This window comes from Panthera uncia (assembly GCF_023721935.1).
Source record: "Panthera uncia isolate 11264 chromosome B2 unlocalized genomic scaffold, Puncia_PCG_1.0 HiC_scaffold_24, whole genome shotgun sequence".
Lineage (NCBI taxonomy): Eukaryota > Metazoa > Chordata > Mammalia > Carnivora > Felidae > Panthera > Panthera uncia.
In genome coordinates, this window is record NW_026057580.1 from 82393389 (window position 1) to 82420535 (window position 27147).

General features: G+C 37.0%; 1 protein-coding gene across 9 annotated transcripts in view; it reads left to right on the forward strand.

Annotated features, from left to right (window-relative positions):
• The window catches only part of LOC125938893 (tRNA (guanine(10)-N2)-methyltransferase homolog), a 93071-nt gene that overhangs the window by 11042 nt on the left and 54882 nt on the right, over nt 1–27147 (forward strand). For 7 of the 9 annotated variants that reach the window (XM_049654305.1, XM_049654306.1, XM_049654307.1 and 4 more), the window contains 3 exons: nt 3261–3378; nt 7306–7375; nt 9353–9479. In XM_049654305.1, coding sequence (XP_049510262.1) covers nt 3261–3378; nt 7306–7375; nt 9353–9479 — 315 coding nt within the window. Of the gene's footprint in view, nt 1–3260; nt 3379–7305; nt 7376–9352; nt 9480–11841; nt 13863–23181; nt 23285–27147 lie in introns of those variants that run through there. The other 2 variants (XM_049654314.1, XM_049654313.1) reach the window with 2 other exon arrangements.

Sequence of the window (27147 nt, forward strand, 5' to 3'; positions counted from 1 at the left end):
AAAAAAAAAAAAAAAAAAAAAAAAAAAAAAAAAAAAAAAAAGTCTAAATAATGGCTGGTTCAATAGTAGCAGTGGGAGAGAGGGTAACATCAGAGGGCCAATTTCAATATTTTAGAAAGCTTGATGGAAATCTAATTCAATCATTGATTGCATAGGCTAAGTTTACTACAGGATCTTAAAAGTAACCGTTTCCCCCTCCTTCCCATCCTCATCTTATAGACAAATTACACTTAAAAAAATTTTTTTTTAATGTTTATTTAGTTTTGAGACAGGAGAGACAGAGCATGAGCAGGGGAGGGGCAGAGAGAGAGGGAGACACAGAATCCAAAGCAGGCTCCAGGCTCTGAGCTGTTAGTACAAAGCCTGATGCAGGGCTCGAAACTCACAAGCTGTGAGATCATGACCTGAGCTGAAGTTGGACACTTAACCAACTGAGTCACCCATGTGCCCCGACAAGTTACTCTTTAAAAAAAATAAAAAGATTTTATTTAAATTCCAGTTAGTTAGCATACAGTGTAATATTAATTTCAGGTATGCAATATAGTGATTCAGCACTTCCATACATCACCCAGTGCTCATCACAGCAAGTGCCCTCCTTAATCTCCATCACCTATTTAACCCATCCTCTCACCCACCTCCTCTCTGGTAACCATCAGTTTGATCTCTATAGTTAATGTGTTCCTTGCTTTGCCTCTCTCTTCCTTTTACCCCTTTACTCGTTTGTTTTGTTTCTTAAATTCCACATATGAGTGAAAGGATATGGTATTTGTCTTTCTCTGACTTATTTTGCTTAGCATAATACTTTCTAGCTCTATCCACATCATTGCAAATGGCAAGATTTGGCTGAGTAATATTCCATTATATATATAATATATATATATCATACACACACACACGCCCTACGTCTTCTTTATCCATTTATCAGTCAGTGGACAGTTGGGCTGTTTCTGTAATTTGGCTATTGTAGATAATGCTGCTATAGACATTGGGGTACTCTTGCACTGTTGGTGGGAATGTAAACTGGTGCAGCCACTCTGAAAATCAGTATGGAGTTTCCTCAAAAAGTTAAAAAGATAAAGAACTACCCTGTGATCCAGCAATTGTACTACTAGGTATTTATCCAAAGAATACAAAAATGCTAATTCAAAGGGATACATAGACAAGTTACTCTTAAAAGCTGGATAATATTCAAGATTTTCATGTTGTTGTGCCTATTCATTTTTGCAAATTTGGGTTGAAGGTATGTTAAGTGAGGACAGCAACAAAGTCAATAATTAAACATTATTAGTATTATTATTTAAATGTTTATTTTTGAAAGAGAGAGAGATTGTGAGCAGGGGTGTGTCAGAGAGAGAGGGAGACAGAGAACCCCAAGCAGGTTCCATGCTATCAGTGCAGAGCCCAACACAGGGCTCGAACTCATGAACTGTGAGGTCATGACCTGAGCCAAAATCAAGAGTCAGATGCTTAACCAACTCAGCCACCCAGGCACCCCAAACACTGTTTTAATAACATGATGTTGTGGGCATTTTATAGAAATTTTGAGATAGGAAAGGGACACATAATACCCTGTTTTTGCTGCCTTCCATTTCAATCATGGCTCTCCTGAGGACTAAAGTAGACAAAAAAGTCTCATTTTCTGAAGTGTGGTCTTATCAAAAGTTGACTTGTCAGTCCCCTGAACCTTAGGTGATGAGCAGTATGGCTCCTGATAAGAAAGTTCATGGTATAATATGTACAATGGACTTTCACCATTGTTCTCATTGAAACCAAGATTACTGGTAAGGATATGAGGCCCTCATTAAATTGAATTTTTGATCTTGAAACAGAGAACTAATGAGCAACAGTGTATTCTGGGAATTTTTCTGAGGGAAACTTGTTGATATACTGATTGATAGTGATTTTTGACTTAAAAAAATTACTGAAATGTAGTTGACACACAATGACAATTTCAGCTGTACAAAATAATAATTCAATAATTCTACACATTACCCAGTGCTCACCATGGTAAGTGTAGTCACCATATAACATTATTATATTATTGAGTATATTCCCTATGCTGTACTTTTCATCTCCATAACTTATTTTATAACTGGAACTTTGTACCTCTTAATTTCCTTCACCTATTTTGCCCCGCCCCCCTTTCTTCTAGCAACCACCAATTTGTTCTTAGCATAAGAACGCCCTCTGGGTGCATCCATGTTGTCACAAATGTCCTTTTTTTTTTTTATGTCTGAATGTATTGTGTGTATACATCATCTTCTTTATTCATTCATCTATTGATGGATTCCTGGGTTGCCTGCATATCTTAGCTATTGTAAATAATGCTCTACTAAACACAGAGGTGCATATATGTTTTTGAATTAGTGTTTTCATTTTCTTTTGGTAAATACACAGTAGTGGAACTGGTGGACCATATGATATTTCTGTTTTTAATGTTTTGAGGAAACTCCATGCTGTTTTCCACAGTAATTGCGCTAATTTACCTTCTGATATAATGGATCGGACACTTAGTACAATATACTGGAGTTTGTTTTAGCATTTCAAAGGCTTTTTAATGTTGCAAATATAACAAATGTATTTATATACAGTTTATGGAAAAATGTTTATTTTATTTTTTTTTTTATTTTTTTATTTTTTTATTTTTTAATATATGAAATTTACTGTCAAATTGGTTTCCATACAACACCCAGTGCTCATCCCAAAAGGTGCCCTCCTCAATACCCATCACCCACCCTGCCCTCCCTCCCACCCCCCAAGGAAAAATGTTTAAAAAGGTAATCTCTGTAGATGCTAGATGATTTTCTTGTTATAATTGAGGAATATCTATTTTGTAAAAAAATTGTATGTGAAAAAGAATTTATCAATCTCGCTATGTTTCTGTAGGCAAACTTTAGAAGTACATATTAAGAGTGAAAGACCCTTAGGTAGGTAGAGATGGAGAAATATCTAATGAAAATAAAACTCTATCATTGTTGGTAATGAAGTTTTAATTAACTTCATTGATAATTTTTTTCCTGAAATTAGCTTTATATAAATCTTCTCATTTTCTGGAATAAATGAGCATATCATGAGGGGCAGTAAGGCTTGTCTTTGTGGACTAAATGCATATTCACAAAATTGCCCAGGTGGGCTTAGTTGTAACGTAAGTACTATTTCCCTATCAGACTGAGATTTATGGTATTCAAGACATGCCAGAACAGCATTAGGAAGTTCTTAAAAAAAAAATCCACTAACAAACGATATGTTTTCTCCTTCAGAATGAAGACCTAGTTTGCTTCAAAGATATCAAACCAGCAGCACCTCATCATTATCTTGTGGTGCCAAAGAAGCATATTGGAAACTGCAGAGAGCTAAAGAAAGATCACATAGAACTGGGTAAGAGGACAGTAGTGTTCTTCTTGGTTATATCGTTTTCAGTTGGCATCAGTGATGGCCGTGACATTTAAAAGAGAACAAGTCTGGCAGATATTATGAAAAAGGAGCATTATGACTCTTCGAAATTTCCACTGTGAAAATTTTCAAATATATACAAAAATAAAGAATATAATGTAGTCTCCATTTATTCATCACCCAAGCTCAACATTTATTAACTCGTGGCCAGTCTTTTTCATGTGTTAACCTTCTCCCACTGGATTTGAAATTCCAGACATCATGTTATTTAATCTTTAAGATCTCTAAAAGATAATGCCTCTTTATGTTTTTTTAAGTGATGGCTTTTCTCGACTCTGGAAATGGAAGATGCTATTTAAAAAATAACAAGCAAATAAGTTGTGATATGGCCTAGAAGCTCATATTGCCTGGGAGTGAGACCATATTGGTACCTCCCTTGTAAGCTTCTGGTGTAGATGAACTGACACCAAAATTTAGTTATGAGGTTTAGCAATGAATTTTTCACTTCTGAAAAGAAGATTTTGAATCTTGTCCTTATAGGATTATCCTGTATTTTCCTACTCATGATTTCTGTGAGTTACCAGTTATCATTTACTAAGACATTTCTAAGTTCACTTCATATATGTTTTGATAGCCTTTGCCAACAGGGTCTGGGATTAGTTTGGTCAGTAAATTAAGTAGCCGATAAAATAGATAAATTGGGCCAGATTATTTTGGTGGTTTTTTTGTTTGTTTTTTAATTTTTTAAATGTTTATTTATTTTTGAGAGAGAGAGAGAGAGAGAGAGAGAGAGAGAGAGAGAGAGAGAAAGCAGGGGAAGGGCAGAGAGAGAAAGAGAGATACAGAATCTGAAGCAGGCTCCAGGCTCTGAGCTGTCAGCACAGAGCCTGATGTGAGGCTTGAACTCATGAACTACAAGATCATGACTTGAGCTGAAGTCAGATGCTCAACTGACTGAGTCACCAGGCGCCCCTGTGCCAGATTTTTTTTGAAGGTGAATAAGAAATATCTTTGAGGGAAAACTTTGATGTGTACTTCATTAGTGTTTAGACTACTGAATTACCCGTTTTTAAATTGTTTCTTCTCCATATTGCCAAATGCCTTAGTCATCTTAAGTTCTGTGAGTACATTTCATACTCATTCCAGCAGGTAAAGGCCAATATATATGCAATATTTAGTATCAAGCAACAGCTACCATGCCTTAAGTATTTCCTTTTTATACTGTTTTTAAGGAGCGAAAAATATGTTAATGCTTGGTTTTCTTTTTCTAATATTTCTTCTATTTTATTGAAAGTTGTTATAATTGTTGCAAATAAAATGTTACCAGTTTTGAAGCAGCATGGTAGGTGTTTGAGGTTTCATTACACTGTTATTTCTGATTTTGTTTATATTTTAATAGTTTCATAATAAAAGTTTAAAAGTTCTTTCAGGGTGCTAGGTTGCTCAGTCTGTTAAGCATCCCACTCTGGATTTCAACTGAGGTCATGATCTTGTGGTTTGTGAGATCGAGCTCCATGCTGGCAGTGTGGAGCCTGCTTGGGATTAGGTCCCTTCCCCTCTCTCTGGCTCTCCCCAGCTTGCTCTCTCTCTCGCTCAAAGTAAATAAACTTTAAAAAAAAAAAAAGATCTTGCAATTAATATTTTTATACAGTTTATAAAGTTGGGAAAATAATAAGCATATGGAAGAGTTCAATAACACTGTCACAAGCACTGTGATTATAACTGATATTTATAGAACTCCACTTAACTATAGAATACACAGTTTGTTGAGACCACATGTTCACCAAGGTAGGCCATATTCTGGGCAGTAAACTAAGTCTAAATACATTTCAAATGATTGAAATCTTATAACATCTGTTCTCAGATGACAATGGAATTAAAGTAGAAAAATAATAAAATCTAGAATAGCACTAAGTATTTTTAAATTAACATACTTTTAAATAATTTCTAAATAAATAGATCAAAGAAAACAATATTGAATTGATTGGTAACAAAAATCCAACATACCAAGATTTGTGGAATTTGCCAAAACAATGCCTACAGGGAAATTTATAGCTGTCTGTGTTTATGTTAGAAAATGAGGTTTAAAACCAATAACCTAAGTTTCTGCCTTAGGATGCTAGAAAGGTGAATCAGTCAAAACCAAGTATAAAGAAAGACAGAGGACATAACAGTGAAATGTAAAGGAGACAATAGGTTTTACTCCATGTATTTTGAGTTTGATTTTAAGTGAATACATAATTATGATTGTCATGCCTTCTCAATGAATTGAGCCTTTTTTATCATTGTAAAATGTCCCTCTTGATCTCTGGGAATACTTCTTGAGTCTATTTTGTATGATATTAATTTAGCTACTTTAACTTTCTTATTGTTCACATTGGGTATCTTTTTCTATACTTTCAACCAATTTAATATTAATATTTAAAGACTTGAAGATAGCAATAGACTTGGGTCTTGCTTATTTATAATTATATTTTAAATTTAATGTGAAAATCTGACTTTTAATTGTTTAGTTCATAAATGTTTAATGTAACTATTGATACAGTTCAGTTTAGGTCTACTGTCTTGCCATTTGTTTTCTGTTTGTCCCATTTTTTTAAAAAATGTATTTATTTTGAAAGAGAGAGAGCATGAGCTGGGGAGGGGCAGAGAGAGAGAGAGAATTCCAAACAGGCTCCACACTCAGCATGGAGCCTGCCATGGGGCTGGATCCCATGACTATGAGATCATGACCTGAGTAAAAATCAAGAGTTGAACCCTTAACCAACAGAGCCACCCAGGTGCTTTATGCCCCATTTTTTGTTATTGCTCTGTTTCTTTCCTTCCTTCTTGTGGTTGATCAGATACATGTATATTTTTTATAATTCCACTGTAATTTATCTCTTCCCTTTTCATGTATTTCTCTTCATATTAAAAAAAATTGTTGCTCTAGAGAGATTAAAATATACATTGTGTAATTATCACAGTCTACTTAGACTTCACATTGTAGCAATTCATGAAAAATGTAACTCTGCACCACTTTGTGTTATTGTTGTCATATATATTACATCTACACACCTTATAATATGGTACTGTTAAAAGCATTGCTTTAAAGCAATTAAAAGAAAAAAAAAACATTCTTTACCCCCATGTCTAGGATCTTGGGAATATTTTAAAAGAAAACAAGATACAATCTTGCTTGAAGTAATGAGCCTTTTTGGATGATATGCTACTGTCGTCCTCCTGGCTCAAGCCTGACTTAGAGAAGAAAAATTAGCAATAATTTTATAATCCTCTTTATGATAACCATCTTCTGTAGATTCTCATTTCTTCCTCTTCTAAATATTTGACTACTCCATTCAGAAATAAAAGGGGTCTAAAGCTTGGCATTGTGCTTTGGACATTGCAGGTTACCAAATTTTTTTCTCATGGGAAGCATATTTCCATCCAAAGGCCATAAAGGACCAAGATAATAAAGACAGTAAGGCAGAGAGAGTTTGGAAGCCAAAACAATTATACAAACATTTAGCTAGTCAAAGGTGGCCTGACACAAAGTGCTATCATATCTCTAATTTTGACTGAAAGACAAATTCAAAGTTTTCCCGTCTGTCTTTTCTTAATTCAAGTATTTTTTTTATTAGTTGGGTCTCCTTATGATTTGAATTAGACTTCAGTAGGATCAGATGTCCTAAGTAGTCACTTGATAGTACCCCTTAACAGCTGTTCAAAGTCAACCTATACATGACGCTTTGTGATAGGTTGAACCTTCATTTCAGTGCTGATGGGCAAACTTCTCAGTAACTTAAAACTATTAAACAGGTGGTTTAAATGTTTACCCATTTGATACAACTTTTGACTGGGACACTAAAAATTAATATTAATTACAACTTAGTAATGTCTCCTGCTGTGTAATGTCATTTTTCTGTTTTATAGTTGAGAACATGGTAACTGTTGGAAAAAGCATTCTTGAAAGGAATAATTTCACTGACTTCAAAAATGCGAGGTATGTGTACTTGCAGATAGAAACCAATATATGCAATTGTTTTTTCTGAAATATTGTTTCTTCGTGGGAAATGAGAGCAGAGGCAGCAGAGAGCCTGGTTTAAATGCAGTTTTCCTGAGAGTGAAGCATTCATTGTTCAGTGGTAGTGTAAATTTAATAAATAAGTCTTCCTCCTGTCATGTCTCAGGATTTTCTAATGATTGCCACTCCTAGTTTAGACAGACAAGTATATTTAAGCAGTGCATAGGTAAAATAGTTGAGTCTGCCTTTCTTTGTTCAAGATGTGTTTTTCTATAAAATTGTGTGTAAATTGAATTTCTTTAGAAAATATTTTATATGATTTAAAAATGTATTATACTTGTTGTGTGAAACTACTTGAGTTTTTTCCCTGCTGAACTGAACTCTGGCATTCGCCAAAGTTTGAGCAAAAAGCATGTAATAAAAATATTCAACTTGGCAATTATTTTAATTAATCTAAATGGTGGGTTTTTTCCTTTTTAAAAGACTTGTGACTTTGCCTAGTGTGACCAAAGGAGTAACAAGGCAGGTGTAGCAGAGATCACGTCTAACATCAGAACTGGAAGTGAAAGAGATCTGAATTCTGATGTTATCTGTGCTACTTGCTGAGTACTGTGCTTGTACTGGCTGTGCTACCTGAAGACATTTAACCTCCCCAAGATAACACCTGCTCTGCCTACCTATGGGCTCAAATAAGATGGTGTGTGAGAAAACGCTCTGAAATCTGTTAAACACTATTCAAGAGTGATAATGACAAGGAACAGATAGTATTTGAGACCCTTTGGCCAAAAGCAGCACATTGCCTTTCCAGTCACAGGAGTGTGTACTAGAAGAATGAACGGCACCATGAGAGTCAAGAGCCCTGAGTCTCAAGCCTGTCTCTACCACTTCCTTACTTGGGGACCTTGGGAAGTCTCCCACTTTCTGGATTTTGGCTTCCCCGTCTTTGAAATGAAAGGGTTGAATGAACCCTTGAGTTGCTTCTACCTTTTAGTATTAGTTGATTCTATATTATGTGAGCTCCTGTTTCATGGAGGGAAGACCCAGTCTCCTTTTCTCAGTAGTGGTGGAAGCTTTTCAATCTGTCTTGTGTATCTGACTCCACATTGTCAGCTATACTGTTGCTGCAGCATAGCCCTTCTCCCATGCCTTCCTCCTACACTCCACTCACTGGAGTTTTTTGTTTGTTTGTTTGTTTGTTTGTTTGTTTGTTTTTTAATGGAGACTCACAAATATTTGAGCAGGCAAATATTCCTAGGCTTGGATTATTCTTACAGGTATGCCTTGCTCCACTCAGAATTGCTAAGTGGACTTAACAAAACTGTGAACTTATTTTTAAGAGGTAGAATCACATTTCTTAGTAGAAATTTGTTAGTAGTCCAAGGAATTCTCTTATGACTGTTTTATAAAGCAGATAAATTGTGAATAATTAGGTTATCTTCATTATTAAGAAACTTGAGTGATGATAAAATTTTTAAAATAATGGTATCATTAATCTCATTACTGAAATATTGGTTGGTAAGGAAATCACTATTAAAGGAGAAAGCACACCATCTACTGGCTATGTCTTGGAATAAAGGAACCCTTCTACTTGAGTGTCCTGTAATTTTTTTTTTTTTTAAAGATTCATTGCAGAGCCATATCTTAGGAAAATTAAAGGTTAAAATGTTAAGGACCAAGGTGATAAAACATAATGCCAAATTAGAATTCATCAAGGTTTTACTGAGGCATAGTATGCCTTTAAGCCCTTCCTTGATGAAGAGTTTGTTACTATGAACTTCATGAAAAGAGGAGGAATTGTGAATACTTTTAAGTATAGAAAGAAGGCAGTAAAGGATACTTGAGTGGTAACCTGTTTGGGACGTCCTTAATGTTTATGTGTTTTATCGTAAAAAAAAAAAATAGTTTTAAACTATTGTAGAACTGATTTGCCAAGTATCTCTTACCTTTCTGTTTTAGAATGGGTTTCCATATGCCGCCTTTTTGTTCCATTTCCCACTTGCACCTTCATGTTCTGGCACCTGTCGATCAACTTGGCTTCTTATCAAAATTGGTTTATAAAGTGAATTCCTATTGGTTTATCACAGTAAGTGTTACTATTGTAGTAGCTGCATACAAAAGTATTTAAAATATTTGTCCTTTCTGTTGTAGATCTTCTTTTCTTGGCAACACTAGGCACTTACAGCTCTCATAGACCTGATCATCTCTTTTAACATACTGCTCGAATGTATGCAAAATAATTATTTTTAATTTGAGGGATTTTCCAGGTTATTGTATCCGTAGGAAGAGAAGCTATGGCTAAGTCTCTCCATTGCAGGCAGTGAGTATGATATAAAAGAACCATGGCGGGGCGCCTGGGTGGCGCAGTCGGTTAAGCGTCCGACTTCAGCCAGGTCACGATCTCGCGGTCCGTGAGTTCGAGCCCCGCGTCAGGCTCTGGGCTGATGGCTCGGAGCCTGGAGCCTGTTTCCGATTCTGTGTCTCCCTCTCTCTCTGCCCCTCCCCCGTTCATGCTCTGTCTCTCTCTGTCCCAAAAATAAATAAAAAACTTGAGAAAAAAAAAAATAAAAAAAATAAAAGAACCATGGCATTAATAGTTTAGAATCCAGGGTCCAATCTGGATTGAAACTGTGGCTCCCTTAGTTATTTGAGGTACTGTGTGCAAGTCACGTAAACTTTTTAAGGCCCAAGTTCTTTATCTGTTACCTACTGATAAGGAATACTGCCTACCTGTAGAGTTGATAAGTGGATTGATAAAATAATTTGTATGTAAAGCACTTAAAACTACCTTGCAAATAGTGCTAGTAAATATTACCTGCTGCCTTTGTTATCATCATCAATATTATTATAGAAATGAATTTTTGTAATTTTCTAGTTTAGAAAAGGACTGCAGTAGTAGCATCACCTGTCAGATCTGAGGTTGAAGCTTTGAGCCTAAAAAAATGCAGAATTCTGTTTTGCTAGTGCAAAAGTAGAATAGAATTCAGCTGATTATAGGCCTGTTGCTGGACAGTCAAGCCTTAGTTGATAAGTGACTGTCCTTCCAAGGCCACTTGACTAAGTAATATACCAGTTGCTATTGTGTTCATGATGTTAAGGTGACCTGTAGTTGCCATATACAAATTATCACTGAATTACAAATTAAATAATTACTGTTAGTTAATGCATATTATTATTATAGCCATGGTACACAAGAAATTAAAAAGCATGATTTCTAGAAACTTCATATTTCAAACTTATCCCTCTAATTAACTTGTCCAGATGATTAATTTAACAATAATTTAAGATATATGTGTGTGTGTGTGTGTGTGTGTGTGTGTGTGTTCAAAATTTAAAAAGTGGATGTTTGACAGGGCAGTTGGTGTGGTCTCTTTAAAAAAATCAGTGTGATTAAAAAAGGAATGTTTTTCCTTATTTGTATTTTTGATTTTCTACACTATCCATGCTTTTATAATAAAAAAACTCATTAAAATATATTCTTGTAGGGTTTTTAACTATACTTCCTTACATGACTTTTTAGTTAGAAAAAAATGAATGAACATTGTAAGTTATAGGATCTGTTAATGGTTCATCCTGTGAATCTGAACTCTTCTTAAATCTGTCAGTATGTATTATGAGACTTTGAAGAAAATTAAGAGAAAGATATTAAGGTTTATTTCAAAATCTCTTATATGATGTTTCAGATATATAAGATGTTTGAGAAAAGCATTTGAAATAATAATTAGAAGACTTTGGTTTACTTTTTTTTAGAGTGGTTTTAGGCTCACAGCAAGATTGAATGGAAAGTACAGTGAGTTCCGATATAACCTCTGCCCCCCATACTATAGACATCCTATATACCATAGTGATACATTTGTTATAACCCATGAAATTACAGTGATACATCATTATCACCCACAGTTCGTGATTTACATTAGGGTTCATTCTTGGTAGTGTATATTTTATGGGTTTGGACAAAAGTGTAATGACATGTATCCCCCATTATAGTATAATGCAGAATAGTTTCACTGCCTTAAAAAATCCTCTGTGTAGCCACTGATCTTTTTAATGTCTCCACAGTTTTAAGCCTTTTGTAGAATGTCTTATGGTTGGAAAAATACAGTATGTAGCCTTTTCAAATTGTCTTCTTTTACTTAGTATTATGCATTTAAGATTCTTGCACATCTAGTTTACTTTTTAAAATGTCAGTATTTATTTTCCCTTTCTTATTGAAGCTTTTTAACAAATATGCAATGTGGATAAAAATCTGCCTACTTATATACAATATTGAACCCTTTTACTATAGTTTATAAAACTATTGAGAAAATTTTTAAGATATTTTTAGGAACAGAATATGTCATATCCACCTCTTCTGCTGTGACTTATTATAATAGGGATGCCAGTAGAATTATTTCATGTAGGCTGTAATAATTAGAATTTAAAAATATGTTATGTTTTCAAAATTACAGGCTGATTGTTTGATTGAAAAACTAAGAACATGAAAATGTCAACAGTGGAAGATTTTCCTAATCTTGGCTCAACATAAACTAATATTTTGGTCCCTTTGAAGTCTAATTGCCATTGTAAGATTTGTTGGGTTTTATGAGAGGCTATTACTGGGTAGCCTTAAATCTTTTTTGAATGTTTCTTGAGATCTGTGATACAGTTACATGGATACTTTGTCACTAACTTCTTTGTTTTAATGGTTACATGTCTAAGGTATAAGATACTGTAGATAATATCCCATTAAAACAAGTTCTGTTAATCAGGGAGGGCTCTATTTTCTTTTTTAAAAGTTCAAATGTTTTCATTTTTCCAGTAGTCAATTATAATCATGATTTATTTATGAAGAATAAACTGATATAGAAAGTACTTTGCCGATTTTGTTGGAGCCTTTATTACTATAAAGGGGGGAAAAGTAACCATTTCTTGACAGTTCTGTAATTTTACACATGAAATTTAAAAACAAAGAGTACCATACTACATAGTGAGCTCTGTTCTTGTTGCTGGAAAGAATTGTATATGTATTCCGTTTTACTCAGATTTCGGGTGCTGGTTTTCACTTCTGAAAGCCTAATGTTTTTGTAATAAATTGAAAGCTATATAATATACGTAAAGTAATTTCTAATGGTGAATTTACAAGAACAATCAACTTGGTTATCCAAGAGAAGTTGCTGTAATGGAATTTTACCTGTAAGAGCATAAATGGGGAAGAAATACAAAGTGGTTATAATAATGTTATTAAAACTGGACAGAAACTGTTGTTTTATGGTTTGTTTATTGTACCAAAGGAAAAGTAGCATTCAAAAGTGGTTATGCTTAGCTTTTATCATGAAGAAATCCTGATTAGAAAGTAGTGATAGATAAGCTTAGGTGAGAAAATTTATTTTAATAGCACCGAGTTAGCATTATTGATCTATCATTTCATGAGACCTATATCTTTAGGAATTGTGCTGATCTATTCTAACAATAGTGAATGTGAACAAAGAGTAGGTAGTGAAAGCTTATCCTACATTGTGCCGGCATATAATAATACCATGTGCATGAATATAAATGAACACAAGGATTAAAGTTTTGATGTTAGAAACAGGCTGTGATGATTAGTTTTCTTTCTTATTTTTGGCATGATATTAAACGTAGTTTTATGCAATGAAATAATTATTATAATGTTTAGTTACAGCATCTGAAATAAATATTCATTTATTCATTTAGCAAACATTTGCTGAGCATTTAGCATTTACCAGACACTGCCAGGATCAGGAAATAGAGAAGTGAGAGAGGACAGTCTGTCTTCAAATGCTAATCTGAAGACAAAACCAGTGATCGTAGTGTAGTGTGTTAAGTGCTATAAAGTTCTCAGAAGAGGCTGTGGAAAGGAATACAATTTTGAGAGCAGGTTGTCAGTAGAACTGAATATTTAAGACTCAGTGTTAGGCAGGTAGACAGCGGGAGTTCAGTTAGGCCAAGAGTCCCACATATACTTTTCTTGAGTTCTTCTGTTATTATTTATTTTATAATTGAAATGAATGTTCACTTTCAATTTTATTCACTGAAAGTGGAAGTAGGGGTTATAGGCTCTCAAAATTAGATTTCCAGGGTTTCCAGGACAGCTTTGTTAAGTAGCTCTCTGAGCACCTACACGGATAAGCAGTTGCAAGTTTGCAGAAATCAAATATGACCACCTTCAGAAAAGGAATTTTCTGCATGTACAACATGTTGTACTATGTGAGTTTGCAATGGTATAATTGACAGTATGATGATAACAACATGTAAGGTATTTAAGGAATTCTAAAATGCCTTATGGACTCTTCAAAAATATGATTAGCCAACTGATTTAATTTATATATGTTTATACCCTCTCATAGTTGTTTTCCTTCTTTGTTGGAAAACCATTGATCCTCATATTCTTAGCAGCATTTGTCTTTTACTTGTAAAAATAAGGTTACTACAGTTAAAATTCACTGAGCCTTTTCAGTAAAGTATTTGATAACTTAGTAGCTATCGATAACATTAGCTCAGCACAAAACTAATTCATAACTTGTTTTTAAAATGTTTAAAGTACTATCTAGAGAATTATTTATGCATGTTATGATTTTACTTGTTTGTAATTGCAGAATTGTAAAATTATTAGTGACCTGTTTCAAACTGTTCTTACTTATATAAAAGAAGGCTAAATAAATATGGAAAAATACTATGTCAAGTTTTGCCTCTGGAGTTTTTAATGTATGTGGGTTTTTTTAGTGATTTTATTTTTTTACAGCAGTTGTAAGTTCACAGCAAAACTGAACAGAAGGTACAGAGATTTCCCATATACTTCCCCCCACACATATGCGTAGTCTCTCCCATTATTAACATTCCCCATCAGAATGGTACATTTGTTGCAATTGATGAACCTACACTGACACATATAATTACCCAAAGTCCATTGTTTAGCTTAGGGTTCACTCTTGGTGTGGTACATTCTAGGAGTTTGGGCAAATATATAATGACATATATCTATCATTATAGTATCATGCGGAGTATGTTCACTTCCCTAAAATTCCTCTGTGCTGTCTATTCACCCTACCTCCACCAACCTCTGGAAAGCAGTAATGTTTTTACTGTCTGTGTACTTTTGCCTTTTCCAGAATGTCATATAGTTGTAATCACACAGTATATAGCCTTTTCATATTGGCTTCTTTCACTTAGTGATATGCATTTAAGGATCTTCCTTGTCTTTTCATAGTGTGATAGCACATCTCCTTTTAGCACTGAATAGTATTCCAGTGTCTGGATGTACTACAGTTTATCCATTCACCTACTGAAGGATATCTTGGTTGCTTCCTAGTTTTGCCAGTTATGAACAAAGCTGCTGTAAACACCTGTATGCAGGTTTTTGTGTGGACATAAGTTTTCAGTGCCTTTGGGTAAATACCAGGGAACATGATTATTGGGTTGTATGATGAGCATATGTTTAGTTCTATAAAAAACTGCCAAATTGTCTCCCAAAGTGGCCATACCATTTTGCATGTCCCACCAGCAATGAATGAGCTTTTTGCTCCACATCCTTGCCAGAATTTCACATTGTCGGTGTTTGGGGTTTGGCCATTCTACTAAGTGTGCAGTGGTATCTCATTGTTTTAATTTCCTTTTCTCTGATGACCTATGATATGGAGCATGTTTTCATATGCTCATTTGCCATCTGTGTATCTTCTTTGTAGAGATGTCTGGGTTGGCGTGTTTTTAATTTTTTTTTAATGCTTATTTATTTTTGAGAGAGAGAGAGAGAGAAGACAGAGTATGAGTGGGGGAAGGGCAGAGAGAGAGGGAGACACAGAATCCGAAGCAGGCTCCAGGCTCTGAACTGTCAGCACAGAGCCTGACGCAGGGCTTGAACTCACGAACTGTGAGATCATGACCTGAACCGAAGTCAGCCGCTTAACCAACTGAGCCACCCAGGTGCCCCTGGGTTGGCCCGATTTTAAATCGAGTTGTTTTCTTATTGTTGAATTTTAAGAACCCTTTGTATATTTCGGATAATCACTTTTATCAGGTGTACCTTTTTGTAAATATATTCTCCCAGCCTGTGGTTTGTCTTCTCATTTTCTTGACATTGTCTTTTCATGGAGCAATTTTTAATTATAATGAAGTCCATCTTATCAGTTATTTCTTTAATGGATCATGACTGTGGTGTTGTATCTTGCCATATCTGATGTCATCTAGGTTTTCTCTTATATCTTAGGAGTTTTATAGTTTTGCATTTTACATTTAGGCCTGTGATCAATTTTGAGTTAATTTTTGTGAGGGTTGTAAGGTATGTGTCTAGATTCATTTTTTTGTATGTGGATATGCAGTTGTTCCAGCACCATATGTTGAAAACACTATCTTTACTCCATTTTATTGCCTACGTTGCTTTGTCAAAGATTAGTTGATTATATTTATATGGGTCTATTGCTAAGCAATCTGTTCTGTTCCATTGATCTGGTTGTTTTCACCAATTCCACGGTCTTTATTACTAGAAGCATCATAGTAAGTGTTGAAGTCGGGTTGAGTCAGTTCTCCAACCTCATTTTTCTCTTTCAACCTTGTGTTGGTTATTCTGGGTCTTTTTCCTTTCCATATAAACTTCAGAATCTGTAAGTATCCACAAAATAACTTGCTGTGATTTTGATTGAGATTGCATTCCAAATCCAATTGATTTTACGGATCAATTTGGAAAGAATGGACATCCTAACAATATGGAATATTGAGCCTACCTATGAACATGGGCTATCATTTATTGAGTTCTTTGATTTTTTTCATCAGAGTTTTGTAGTCTTCCTTGTTAGGATCTTATACATATTTTGTTAGGTTTATTCCTAAGTACTTCATTTTTGGGAGTGCTAATGTCAATGGTAATGTGTTTTTAATTTCAAATGTCACTTGACTTTTGCGTATTAACTTATCCTGCAACCTCACTATTTATTTGCTTATTGGTTTCAGTTGTTTTTTTTTTTTTTATTGTTTTGGATCTTCTACCTAGATGACCATTTGATCTGTGAACAAAAATAGTTTTATGTCTTCCCAATCTGTATACCTTTTATTTTCTTTTGTTGTCTTATTGTACTAGCTAAATCCTACATTATGATGCTGAAGAGGAGTGGTAAGAGGGGACATCCTTGCCTTGTACCTAATTTTAGTGGGCAAACTTTGATTTTATGACTTTAAGTATGATGTTAGCTGTAGGTTTTTTTTTTTTTTAAAGAAATTCTTTATCAAAGTTGAGGAAGTTCCTCTCTAGTCCTAGTTCAGTGAAAGTTTTTATCATAATAGGTGTTGGGCATTGTCAAATGCCTTTTCTCTATTGATACGATCATGTGATTTTTTTTAGCTTGTTGATGTGATGGATTACATTAGTTGATTTTTGAATGTTGCACCAACCTTGATACTTGGGGTAAGTCCCAACGAGTCATCTGAAATTTTTAAAATAGTACTAAAAACAGAGGTTGACATAAAAGATGTATAATAAATTGATCCTAATATATGAAAGATCCACTGACAGAGTTGTAGACATACCTCTTCTAAGAATCCGAGGTCAAGAGCACAGCCTTTATTATTGCTATGCTCATACATTTCTAGATTTTGATATCAAAAGACCATCTACAAAAGTTGATACCCATGCTTTCATTAAGTGCCCACTACTCCAATTCACTAAAATGAAGCTGATACCTGTTGATTATCTGCTTGTGAATCAGCTTTTATTATAGCAATATAAATACAAAAAAAACCCTGTATTTCTGATTCAGCTTAAATAACCTTAATGAAAAGTCTACCTTTAATTGAGAAGAATCAGATTCCTGGGGGCACCTGGGTGGCTCAGTTGGTTAAGTGTCCAACTTTGGCTCAGGTCGTGATCTCATAGTTCATGAGTTCAGGCCCCGCATCGGGCTCTGCACTGACAGCACAGAGCCTGCATTGGATCCTCTGTCTCCCTCTGTCTCTGCCCCACCCCAGCTCTCAAAAATAAAAAAAATCATTAATTAATTTAAAAAATAAGAATCAGATTCTTGTATGATTATTTCAAATCACATAGGTAGGGATGAATCCACAATCAAAACCAATCCCAAAGTCAATTTTTCTTTTAGGTGAATGTATTATATTTTTTACTGATATAAAACAGGCACCTTAAGCTTATTTCCCTCCACCCTGCCCATTCCTTTCCATCGTCCCATTTTTATTAATGGCAACTGCAATCTTACAGCTGCTCAGGCCAAAAATCTTGCAGTTATCCTTGACTCCTGTTTTTCATACTTCATATCTGACCCATTCACAAACCTTAGCAGTATTCTCCAAATATATTCAGAATTTGACCACTTCCCACCACTCATACTTCTGTCATCTTGGCCAAGTTCTCATCATCTATTGTCTGGATTATTGCAGTTGGCCTCTGCACTATCTCCCTGCTTTTGTCCACGTCCACCCTCCAGTGTATTCTCAACATATTTGTACATTCAGTTTACAGAACATGTATGCCTGAATATTCTCTCAGCCCATTGGTCCCAAACAATTTGCCCTCAGACATGATGTTACCTTGAGGGGCCTGAAACAAAAATCAACTCATTCCTCTCAGTGTCCAGTGTCTGTCTGCCTTTTCATCCATCCTCTCTTGCTCTGAACATTTCTAGAATCACTTGACTGGGCTCCATGCCCCCACTGGCTTGCTTTCTAGCACAGTCTCCATCAGAGTTCTTTCTACATTATGACCTGATTATGCAATTTTCCTGCTTATGAAAACCTCACTGTGTTCCCTCAGAATTATTCATCAGCATTTTCACCTCCATCTCCTGCACTTGTATCCCATATGCCAACCATTTTTACTATTCCAACTAAACTGAGCACACCCATGGAAATCTGTTTACTTTTCAAAACTGGGTTATTGCCTCTTGGAAGTCTTCCCTAATACTCCAATCCACAACCACAGTATTGGTTCTTCAGCTCTAATCCATGATATTTTTTCTTAGCATGAACCTTACACAGTCTAACTGGGGAATAATAGGATATCTCTTGCCACTGGATTTTGACCTTTTTTTGAGCTGGGGAATCTAATTTTTTATCTTATGCCCCCATTGCCTTAGCTCAATGAACTGGTCAATAAATGTTTTAGTTTAATCTCTGAGTCCCTTAAAATGTTACCACAACAAACCAAAATCTAATTGAGTACTATGATAACTTTCATTTCAACTACTTTCAATCTAAAAATCAAGAGTATAACCTAGATGTCAGCTGGATATCCCTAGCCTTATGTTCTTAATGGCAGTATGCACAACCACTATAATTTAGGTGTAAAACCTCTTTGAGTTTCTGAAGAATTAACCCACACCAAGCATTTCAAGCATTTAATAACCAAATTTGGCAGGGCAATGGTAAAGTGTCATCTAGTTCCTGCCATCTTGCTGACTTTTCCTCTACTTCTCCCCTTGCCTTTAGAACATATTTCTCTTGCCAAAGCATAAGAGACTGTTAAAAACTGAGAACAAATTGAGGGTTGATGGGGGGTGGGAGGGAGGGCAGGGTGGGTGATGGGTATTGAGGAGGGCACCTTTTGGGATGAGCACTGGGTGTTGTATGGAAACCAATTTGACAGTAAATTTCATATATTAAAAAAAAAAACATATTTCTCTTTTTTTAATGTTTATTTTTGAGAGGACAGAGAGAGAGAGAACAGGGGAGGGCAGAGAGAGAGGAAGACACAGAATTCAAAGCAGACTCCAGGCTCTGAGCTGTCAGCACAGAGCCCGATGCGGGGCTCGAACTCACAGACTGAAAAATCATGACCTAAGCTTAAGTCGGATACTTAACCAACTGAGCCACCCAGGCACCCCTAGAACATATTTCTCTTCTCTTTACATTAGAATTTTTAAAATTCTCTCTGAAGCCTTTGTTCTAGCCAACATTCATTGCCCATAGGAAATCACCTAAGTAGGCTATTCTAGATATTTTCTCAGCTAAGGAGATTCTCAAGTTGCTAAGAGAGGAATACTTTCTTCTTGTTACACCTTCTCAGAAAAATATTTGCAGCATTTTGCCAATTTATCACATAAGTTCTCTCCCCAAGCAGGCGTACACAGTACTGGGACTCAAAGCCTATCTATCCATACTCTTCTTTCCCAGGCAAGGATGCTCAAACTTCAGTGTGCACCAGACCACCTGGTGGGACTGTTTGAAACAGAATGCTGGATCCTTCCCCCGAGTTTCTGATTCAGCAAATTTGAGGGTAGGCAGGACTTTGCATTTCTAAGTGGTTCTCAAGTAATGAAGTTGCTGGTGGTTGCCATCAAATTAACTGAGGAGTTTTTAAAAATATGTTCATGCCACACCCCAAGTTCAATTTGAATCCCTAGGGATAGAGTCCAGGCCCCGTATTTTTGAAAATTCCTCAGGTAATTCCAACACGCAGCCAACTTTAAGATCCCGTGTCCTGTAGGACTGAGTAAAACTCCTTCTAGTGCCCTGTTACAGTAGATTCTCAGGAAGGAATGTTAATATTTGCATATTACTTGCCAAAAGCCTTTCTTTGTTTAGAAATCATGTTTGCGTCTTATATTTTAGGAATGAAGGAAGGAAGGGGAGAAGGAAAGTGGGAAGCAGGGAAGGAGGAAGGACAAAAGGCCTGGCTCAAACCTGGCAAATGCACTGTGAATTTACATTACCTCTGGTTCACAAAGTTCTACCCAAGAGAAGTATTTAAATGGCGTCCCACTCAAAAATGTGCAAAGCTACCTAAGCTACAAAGTTGAAGCCTGGTGCAGTGTGGATAATATCCAGGTCTTGCCTTGCCTTGTATTTGGAGTGGAATACAAGTAGAGTAAAATGTTTTTTGGTATCTTACAATCTCAACCTCATTGCAAACAAAAGAACCAAATTAAGGACTGTCCCAAGGAAGGAAGGCATCCCTAATTTTGGTAGGCCCTAGGTTAGGCTCCTTATGGAAACCTGTTTCTATTGCAGCCAGTTGCTAAGATATGGGAAAAGTTGTTCTCTAGCTTAGCTCAATCATCTGTCTGGAAGTGCATGGCTTTTGATTATTTGAATTGTGGCAGCATTAAGAGTTTAAGGATGACCTGGACAGAAGGCTGAATCTCCAGCCCATTTTCCTTCACATTTTTTTCTGTGCACAAGAACCAACAATTCACAGGTAGCAAATTAGTAGGCCTGATTTACAATCAGCATTTCAGATTTGTTCTGGGGAGTTTTTTGAGCAGATGACAAGCTCTACTTTTTTCCACTTCTGGAGATCTTGAGTCATACTTAAATCAACTGCAGCTGCATAAGTTTAAATTGGTGCCTCGTCCCTACTTGTTTTATTTCCTAAGAGAACCCAGTGTTAGTTCTCTCTTACCCTCTTCCTGGATTATCTTCGTTAAGATTGAAGTTACTGGAGACCCTCTGGCATTTCATGAAACTGAAACTCTGTCAGGAAGTTTCACTTCACTATAGTGAAGTTTCCATAGTTGTTACATAACTTCTTCCAATAAAACTTTATTCTCCAAACTGTTCAAACTGTTTTTTCCTCATTGCAAAAATCTTCTAGTCTTAATACATATTGTAAATAAATTTGCTACCCCTCACTGGTACACAAATCTCCACGGTTCTCTGTGATACCCAATCCCTTTTCAAGTGTTAGATGCTCAGCCTGAGACAGATGTATGGACAGTTTTAACATTACATATAACTTCTGCTGCTGGGACCTATGAACTCTTTACTCATTTCCTTTCCTCACTGACTCTGCCCTACTAGTCTCAGCAGTATAGCAACATGTTATAACCAGAACTCAAGATCCTTCTCTCCAATTTCTGGTCCCAAATATTCAGGAATAACCATGGTTTTCCAATCATCATCAGCCTATTACCAGATACTCCAATGCTTGCACAATAGTAATCTGACAGAAGCAGCCAAGTTTCTAAGAAGTCTGCCCTGGTAGATGAAGAATGGACAGAGCTTTAGAGCAGTTCCCAGAAGATGGACTATGAACTCTCTTGCCCCTTCCAGTACAAATTAAAAAAAAAAAAAATTGCAAATCTCCAGATGTTTAAACACCAACTTTCAAAGTCCGTACTCTCTTGCTGCTTCTTAAGGACTCTAAGCTCAAAAACAAGGAACAGCTGTGTGACTTCCTCAAAGGCTGTTTAATGAGTAGTTCCACGCTACTGCTAACGGCCTGGCCTGTGCAGGGTTAATTTCTACTTTCCCAGACCATGTACCCAACAGTTTGAGATTCATGATGTACATGGTCTGCTCATTTATGGAATGGAGAATTAGTGGGGATTTAGCTTAAAGGAAGCTAAGGAAATTCATGTGAAGAACCAGTGAAACTTGAACTTGTCTGGGTTCTCCTAGACTGTGTATTCTCATTTGCTGTCTCTACACAGCATCATCATAATCCAGGCATGATATCCCCTAAAAAGTTGCCCCATCAAAATTTAATGTTTGGTGATTCTGACAAGTTTTGGTGATGGGACATATCAAGCACTGCATGTCATTCCCCTAATGTTTCATTGGTTCTCTGTCCTACCTTGACCTCTCTTCTCATGTCTCAGAGCACTTTTATCCCTTTTCTGAGGCCTTGGAGCCAAGAGACATCTGTGTTCCTCAGAGACTCACTTTATCACTTAAGTGGACTTATCAAGACATTTTCCTAGCAAAGAGATTGTTTGTTAGGAGAAAGTTTTCACACTTTAAGAGGAGAAAAGTCTCCTTAAATTCCATTTATTGGTTTGTACAATATACCAGGTATTAACATTAAACACTTTATGTACATTATTCCACTTAATCCTAATAATCCCTTGACAGAGGCAGTAGTACTCCAATTTAGATAAAACTGCTGTCAAAGGAGGCTAAGAAATTTGCTTAAGAACATATAGATTGTAAATAGTGAAGTTGAGATTTGAACCTAAGACTGACACCACAGCCTAAATTCTTAATCACTGCTACTAAGTATCTAATATATTCCCAGCACATGGTGCTCGGGATATGCAGTACTCTTGTATTATGCACAATGTTATGGTGGGAGGCAAAAGAAATTGCTCTCAATAAGGCAAAGGATTCAGTACTCTCAAAAGCAATACACATATACATGGACTATGCAAATTTAAAAAAATTGTGAATATGCTACTACTTATTTTATGTGCTACTATGAAATTTGTGCCAGTGCGAATAGTTAGAAGCATTTCCATCGTTTTAATATAGAGTTGGCTGTGGATTGAGCCTGTGAGTCTAACATCACAACCTCCTACTTATTGAGTACTTCCTCTGAGGATGACATTGTGTTTTCTGGGGAGGTACAGAATGAACCATAAAAGATGGTCTAGGTCAAGAGCTTATTGTAGTTGGCGCAGATGCTATGTATCCTTTAGAAGTTACTGAAAAAATACAAAAAGTATACTGCACGTTAGACGAGTGGTCCAGGTCGTCCAATCTTGTAGTGGTTGGAGAAGTCTGAAGTAATAAGGTGAAATTCCAGTCCAGTTTCGAAGAACGAGGATTGGAATTGTTGTAGAGAAGGTTGAAAGTTCGCTCCTGGTGGGAGGATCAATGGAAACTACTTGTGTTATCACAACCTGCTTCTGAGCACAACACGGCCCATCACACCAGCTACTCGTACTCCGGCACTCAACCAGAAAGCACCTTGCAAGCGGACATTGCTCCTCCAGCCTCTGCCAAGCTCAAAGTACCCATGCGGGAACCCCGGGACAGCGCCCACCTCTCCCAGCTTCCGCTTCCGGTCCTTCAGGCTCCGCCTCAGCGGAAAAGGCTTTGTGAGAAGGGGGAGGAGTAAAGGTGGGAAACTGCGCGAGCCGCGCAGGCGCATCTGGGACGGCTGCAATGGCGCTGTCGTGCTCCCTGAATAGATATCTGCTGCTCATGGCTCAAGAGCACCTGGAGTTCCGCCTGCCGGTGAGCCCGCAGCGACCTCCACAACTTAAGGACGGGAGAGGACGGCACGGTGGGGGTTGGTGTGCGGGCGGCGGCGATCGTCCCAGCCTGAGCAAGCAGGGACCCGGGGGTGTGTGCTTGTCGGGGATATCACGGGTCCCCAGTCCCTCGGTCCCTAGGAAGAATCTGAGCTTGGCGGAGGATGTGTGAGAAAGAAGTCCAAGACGCACTCTCTCAGCCTTGCCAAATATTTTCATTCATTCTTCTACCCATGCGCCAGGTATTGGAGTTAGGTGAATATGACCGGTCCTCTTGCTTCGGGAGCTCTTCGTCTAGCGGAGAATAGAGACAGCCGATAGAAATGCTCAGGGCGGTGTTTTAAGTGGCAAATATGTAGGTCAGAGCCCGTGTGGCAGGGTGGGATTGCTGATGGTGGTAGTAGGTGGTAGGAGTTAGATAATAGAGAAGTTGGAAAAAGTGTTTTATTCATTCAAGAAACATTTTCCGAGTACTTGTAATTGCACGTGCTGGACGCTAGGGATATAAAGATGAAAAGGACTATTTCTGTCTTCAAGGAGCTTACTGTTTAGGCTAAGGGCTGAACAGATGTGAAAACATATTATGAAATAACATTTGTAAGTGCACTGATAGATGCTTAGGGAAGTATGAGAGCATAGAAGGGGAATCTAATCCACCTGTGGAGTGGAGGATGTTGGTCTTTAAGATCGCTTCCATTTGACACTTGAAAGTAACTAAAGTATGAATATGAGTTAGCCAGGCCAAGCAGAGAAGTAAGTAAATTAGGATTACAATTTATTATTACTGGATTATGAAATATGTAGCCGAGACTGACAAGAAGAGAGCAGGAGAGGCAAATAGGGGCCAGAAAATGCAAAGCCTTGAAAACCCTGGAAGGGAAGAGAAAATGTATTTAGCTTGTAAGGGAAATTTACTGAAAATTTTTAAGCTAGGAAGTGACAATAGATTTTTCCTTAAAAATCACTTTGGCGGCAATAATGAGGACAGATTTAAGAGGAATTTGAGTCTAGAATCAGAGACCAGTTATGAGTCTGTTGACATAGTTTTATTAATAGATCAAGGAGGCCTGAACTGGCAGGGGCTAAGAGGATGGGATAGACCGAGAAAATATTTAGGTGATGAAATCATCAGGACTTGATGATTGAATATGGGGAGAGGGGGGAACAGGGGCCAATTAAGAATGACTCCTGGGGTGCCTATAAGAGCTTCTCCATTTAAAATGTAGAGCATAGGCAGATAAAAGATTTAAATATTGGTTATGCCAAATTTGATGTGTTTGTGTAATAAGTGGAGATGATTGGGCAGTGAATATATGAGTAGGCACAGAGTACAATATACTGGTAATAAATGTTTGGGAGGCTTCTGCATATGAATACTGGTAGTAAATGAATACTAGGAGGGAAAGTGAAATTATTTAGAGAAAGCACAGTGTCGAAAGAGTGATGGGCCAAATGGAGGTGCTTGGAAGCACTGATATGGAGGGGAAGTGAGAAAAGGAGGTCATGAAGAGGATAGGCAAGTATCAGAATAGGAAGACTGTGAGGGCACAGAAATCAGGAGGGTAAATTTTTAGGAATTTTGCTAAAGCTGTTGTGTAGAATTTTAGGAGGGTAAGCTAGATTGCTTGGTTTAATGGTCGCTGAGAAAAAAGGAGAGATGGACTGCTCCAGAGCAGTCTAGAGCGTAAGAAGGGAAAGTAAGAGATTGGTTAACAATTTGAGGGAGGCCTAGGGTCAAGCAAAGTTTGTAGGGTGAAGAGAAGGGGAGAATGGCTATAAAGACACAGTGGGGGGTGTTGGCCTTTCACTAGAAGGAGACAGCTTACAAAGGAGAGTTAGTTTGGATGTGGGGTGGCTGCCAGAAGGTCTGCTTTCTAGGTAATGAATGAGTCAGGATTATTTCTTGAGAGATTAGGGACCAAGCAGTTGAGGGAGAAGTTGAGAAAAATAGTTTAATTTAAAAGTCATTGAGAGCAAAATAGGGAGCTGATCGGTTAAAAAATTGCGAACACAGTTGTTAGAGCAAATGCTGAAAATCCAGCTGAGGGTGAAGATCATGTGTTTATAATTGTGCCTGAGAGTCTCTGATTTTCTTCAGTTGTGCTCAATTCACTGGCCTTAGGAATTATGAAGGAGACTGTGGCATTGATTCAGGATTGATGTTTTGCTGGGCTTGTGCATTGGCAAGATAGGGGTGCAGGGCATAGAGCTTCATGGAGGAAGTAATATTTTAATAGAAATTAATAAAGAATTGTTGGTAAAGAGGACTAGAAAGCCCACTTCAGTAAGACACAAAAGCAGGTGTAAAGGCATGGAGGGAATTGATTATGCTGGTGGTGTGGGGTGTGTGGGGAGTGGGGATGAAGTAATGGGCAGTGAGGCTGGAGAGATGGGTAGGATCCAGATTTTGGAGTGTTTTGAAACTATTACAAGGGATTTGGATCTTATTTTAGATTTAATGGGGAGCCATTGATTCTTTTTTAAGGCAGGAAATGACATTTTTTTTTTTTCTTTTTAAAACCAGTAAGGGACCAGTAATCATTGGTGTTTTAGAGAATTCTGGAGTACCAGAGAGAGGATATCACTTAGAGGATACTGAAGTGGAAATAGAGGCCAAAGAGGGTGCGTGCTCCATAGGCAGGCAGTACAGTGCGAATGGGTGGCTAGGCTGCAGTCTTAACAGCATCCCCAGTACTTGCACATTTTACCTCTTTTCTTTCTCTTAAATTATTCTTAGTCATTGTCTTACCGTAGTGCCAATTTAATCTCCCAAAAAGCTCAGTTCTGTTTTACATTTTCATTGTCCCAGGGCTGAAACTTCTTAGTCTGGCATTAGCCTACCATTGCATGGTTCTTTTCTCTGTCTCTCCCCATGTCCCCTCCTTCCCACTTCTCCAGCTCCCCACCACAGTGAGACCTGAAGTGAATCCCTATCATTCCCTGAATGATGCCCTCAGTTTTGTGCTTTGGTCTGTGCTGCTTTTTGTCTGGTGGCCCTTTCCTATTTCAGTGTTCAATCTATTATTGATTTTACGTAGTCAATATTCATTGAGATTGACCCACGTATTTAGTCTATTTTAGGTTTATTTTTTTACTTGTTTCTTTTTCAAATTCGCAATTTCCTTAACGGGTTTTTGTCCTTTAATAAAATTCTTAATTATGTCTTTTATCCCCTTCAATATAGAAAGCATAGTTAAATATGATAAAAGGAGTCCTGTGGGTATGCTATCTTTGTGTATTGTTTCTCTTGGTTCTTTTTCATATGGATGCTGGCTTATTTTTAAATATATGCTAGATGTCTTTGTAAAGTTATTTGAAGAAATAACATGAAGATTGGGATGATGTAAATCCTCTTAAATATAGGAACATTAATGATCTAGAGTGACTTGAACTCATTTTCTGGTGGTAAGTTTTGTTTCTGTTCTGATTCACACATGCTCCTCTGGTATGTAGCTTTTGGGGATCTCAGTCCAGACTGATTGGTTTATCAAGCCATCTTTCTTCTCCATGGACGGCCCAATATTCTTCTGTTTCTGTAGCTCCATTAAGCTGTCAAAAACACTTTCCACCCTCACAGCTGCTTTTGGAATTGATAAATGCCCCAGGAAGCAAGTGGCTGCACCTTGGGATTTTTGGCTTCTCCTGAAGTTTGGTTTGGTAATTCTTATAATGTCTCTATGCCTTCAAACAGATGCCAGGTTTCTCTAGTTCTTCTCAGAAGGCTTAATCTGAATTACCTAGTTTGCCATCAGTGGAAGTGGAAGTCCTCTTTCATTTATACCGATTCTCCCTGTATTACGGGCTTAAGTCAGTTTCCGTGAAAACTTCTAAAACTGAAGTAATCTT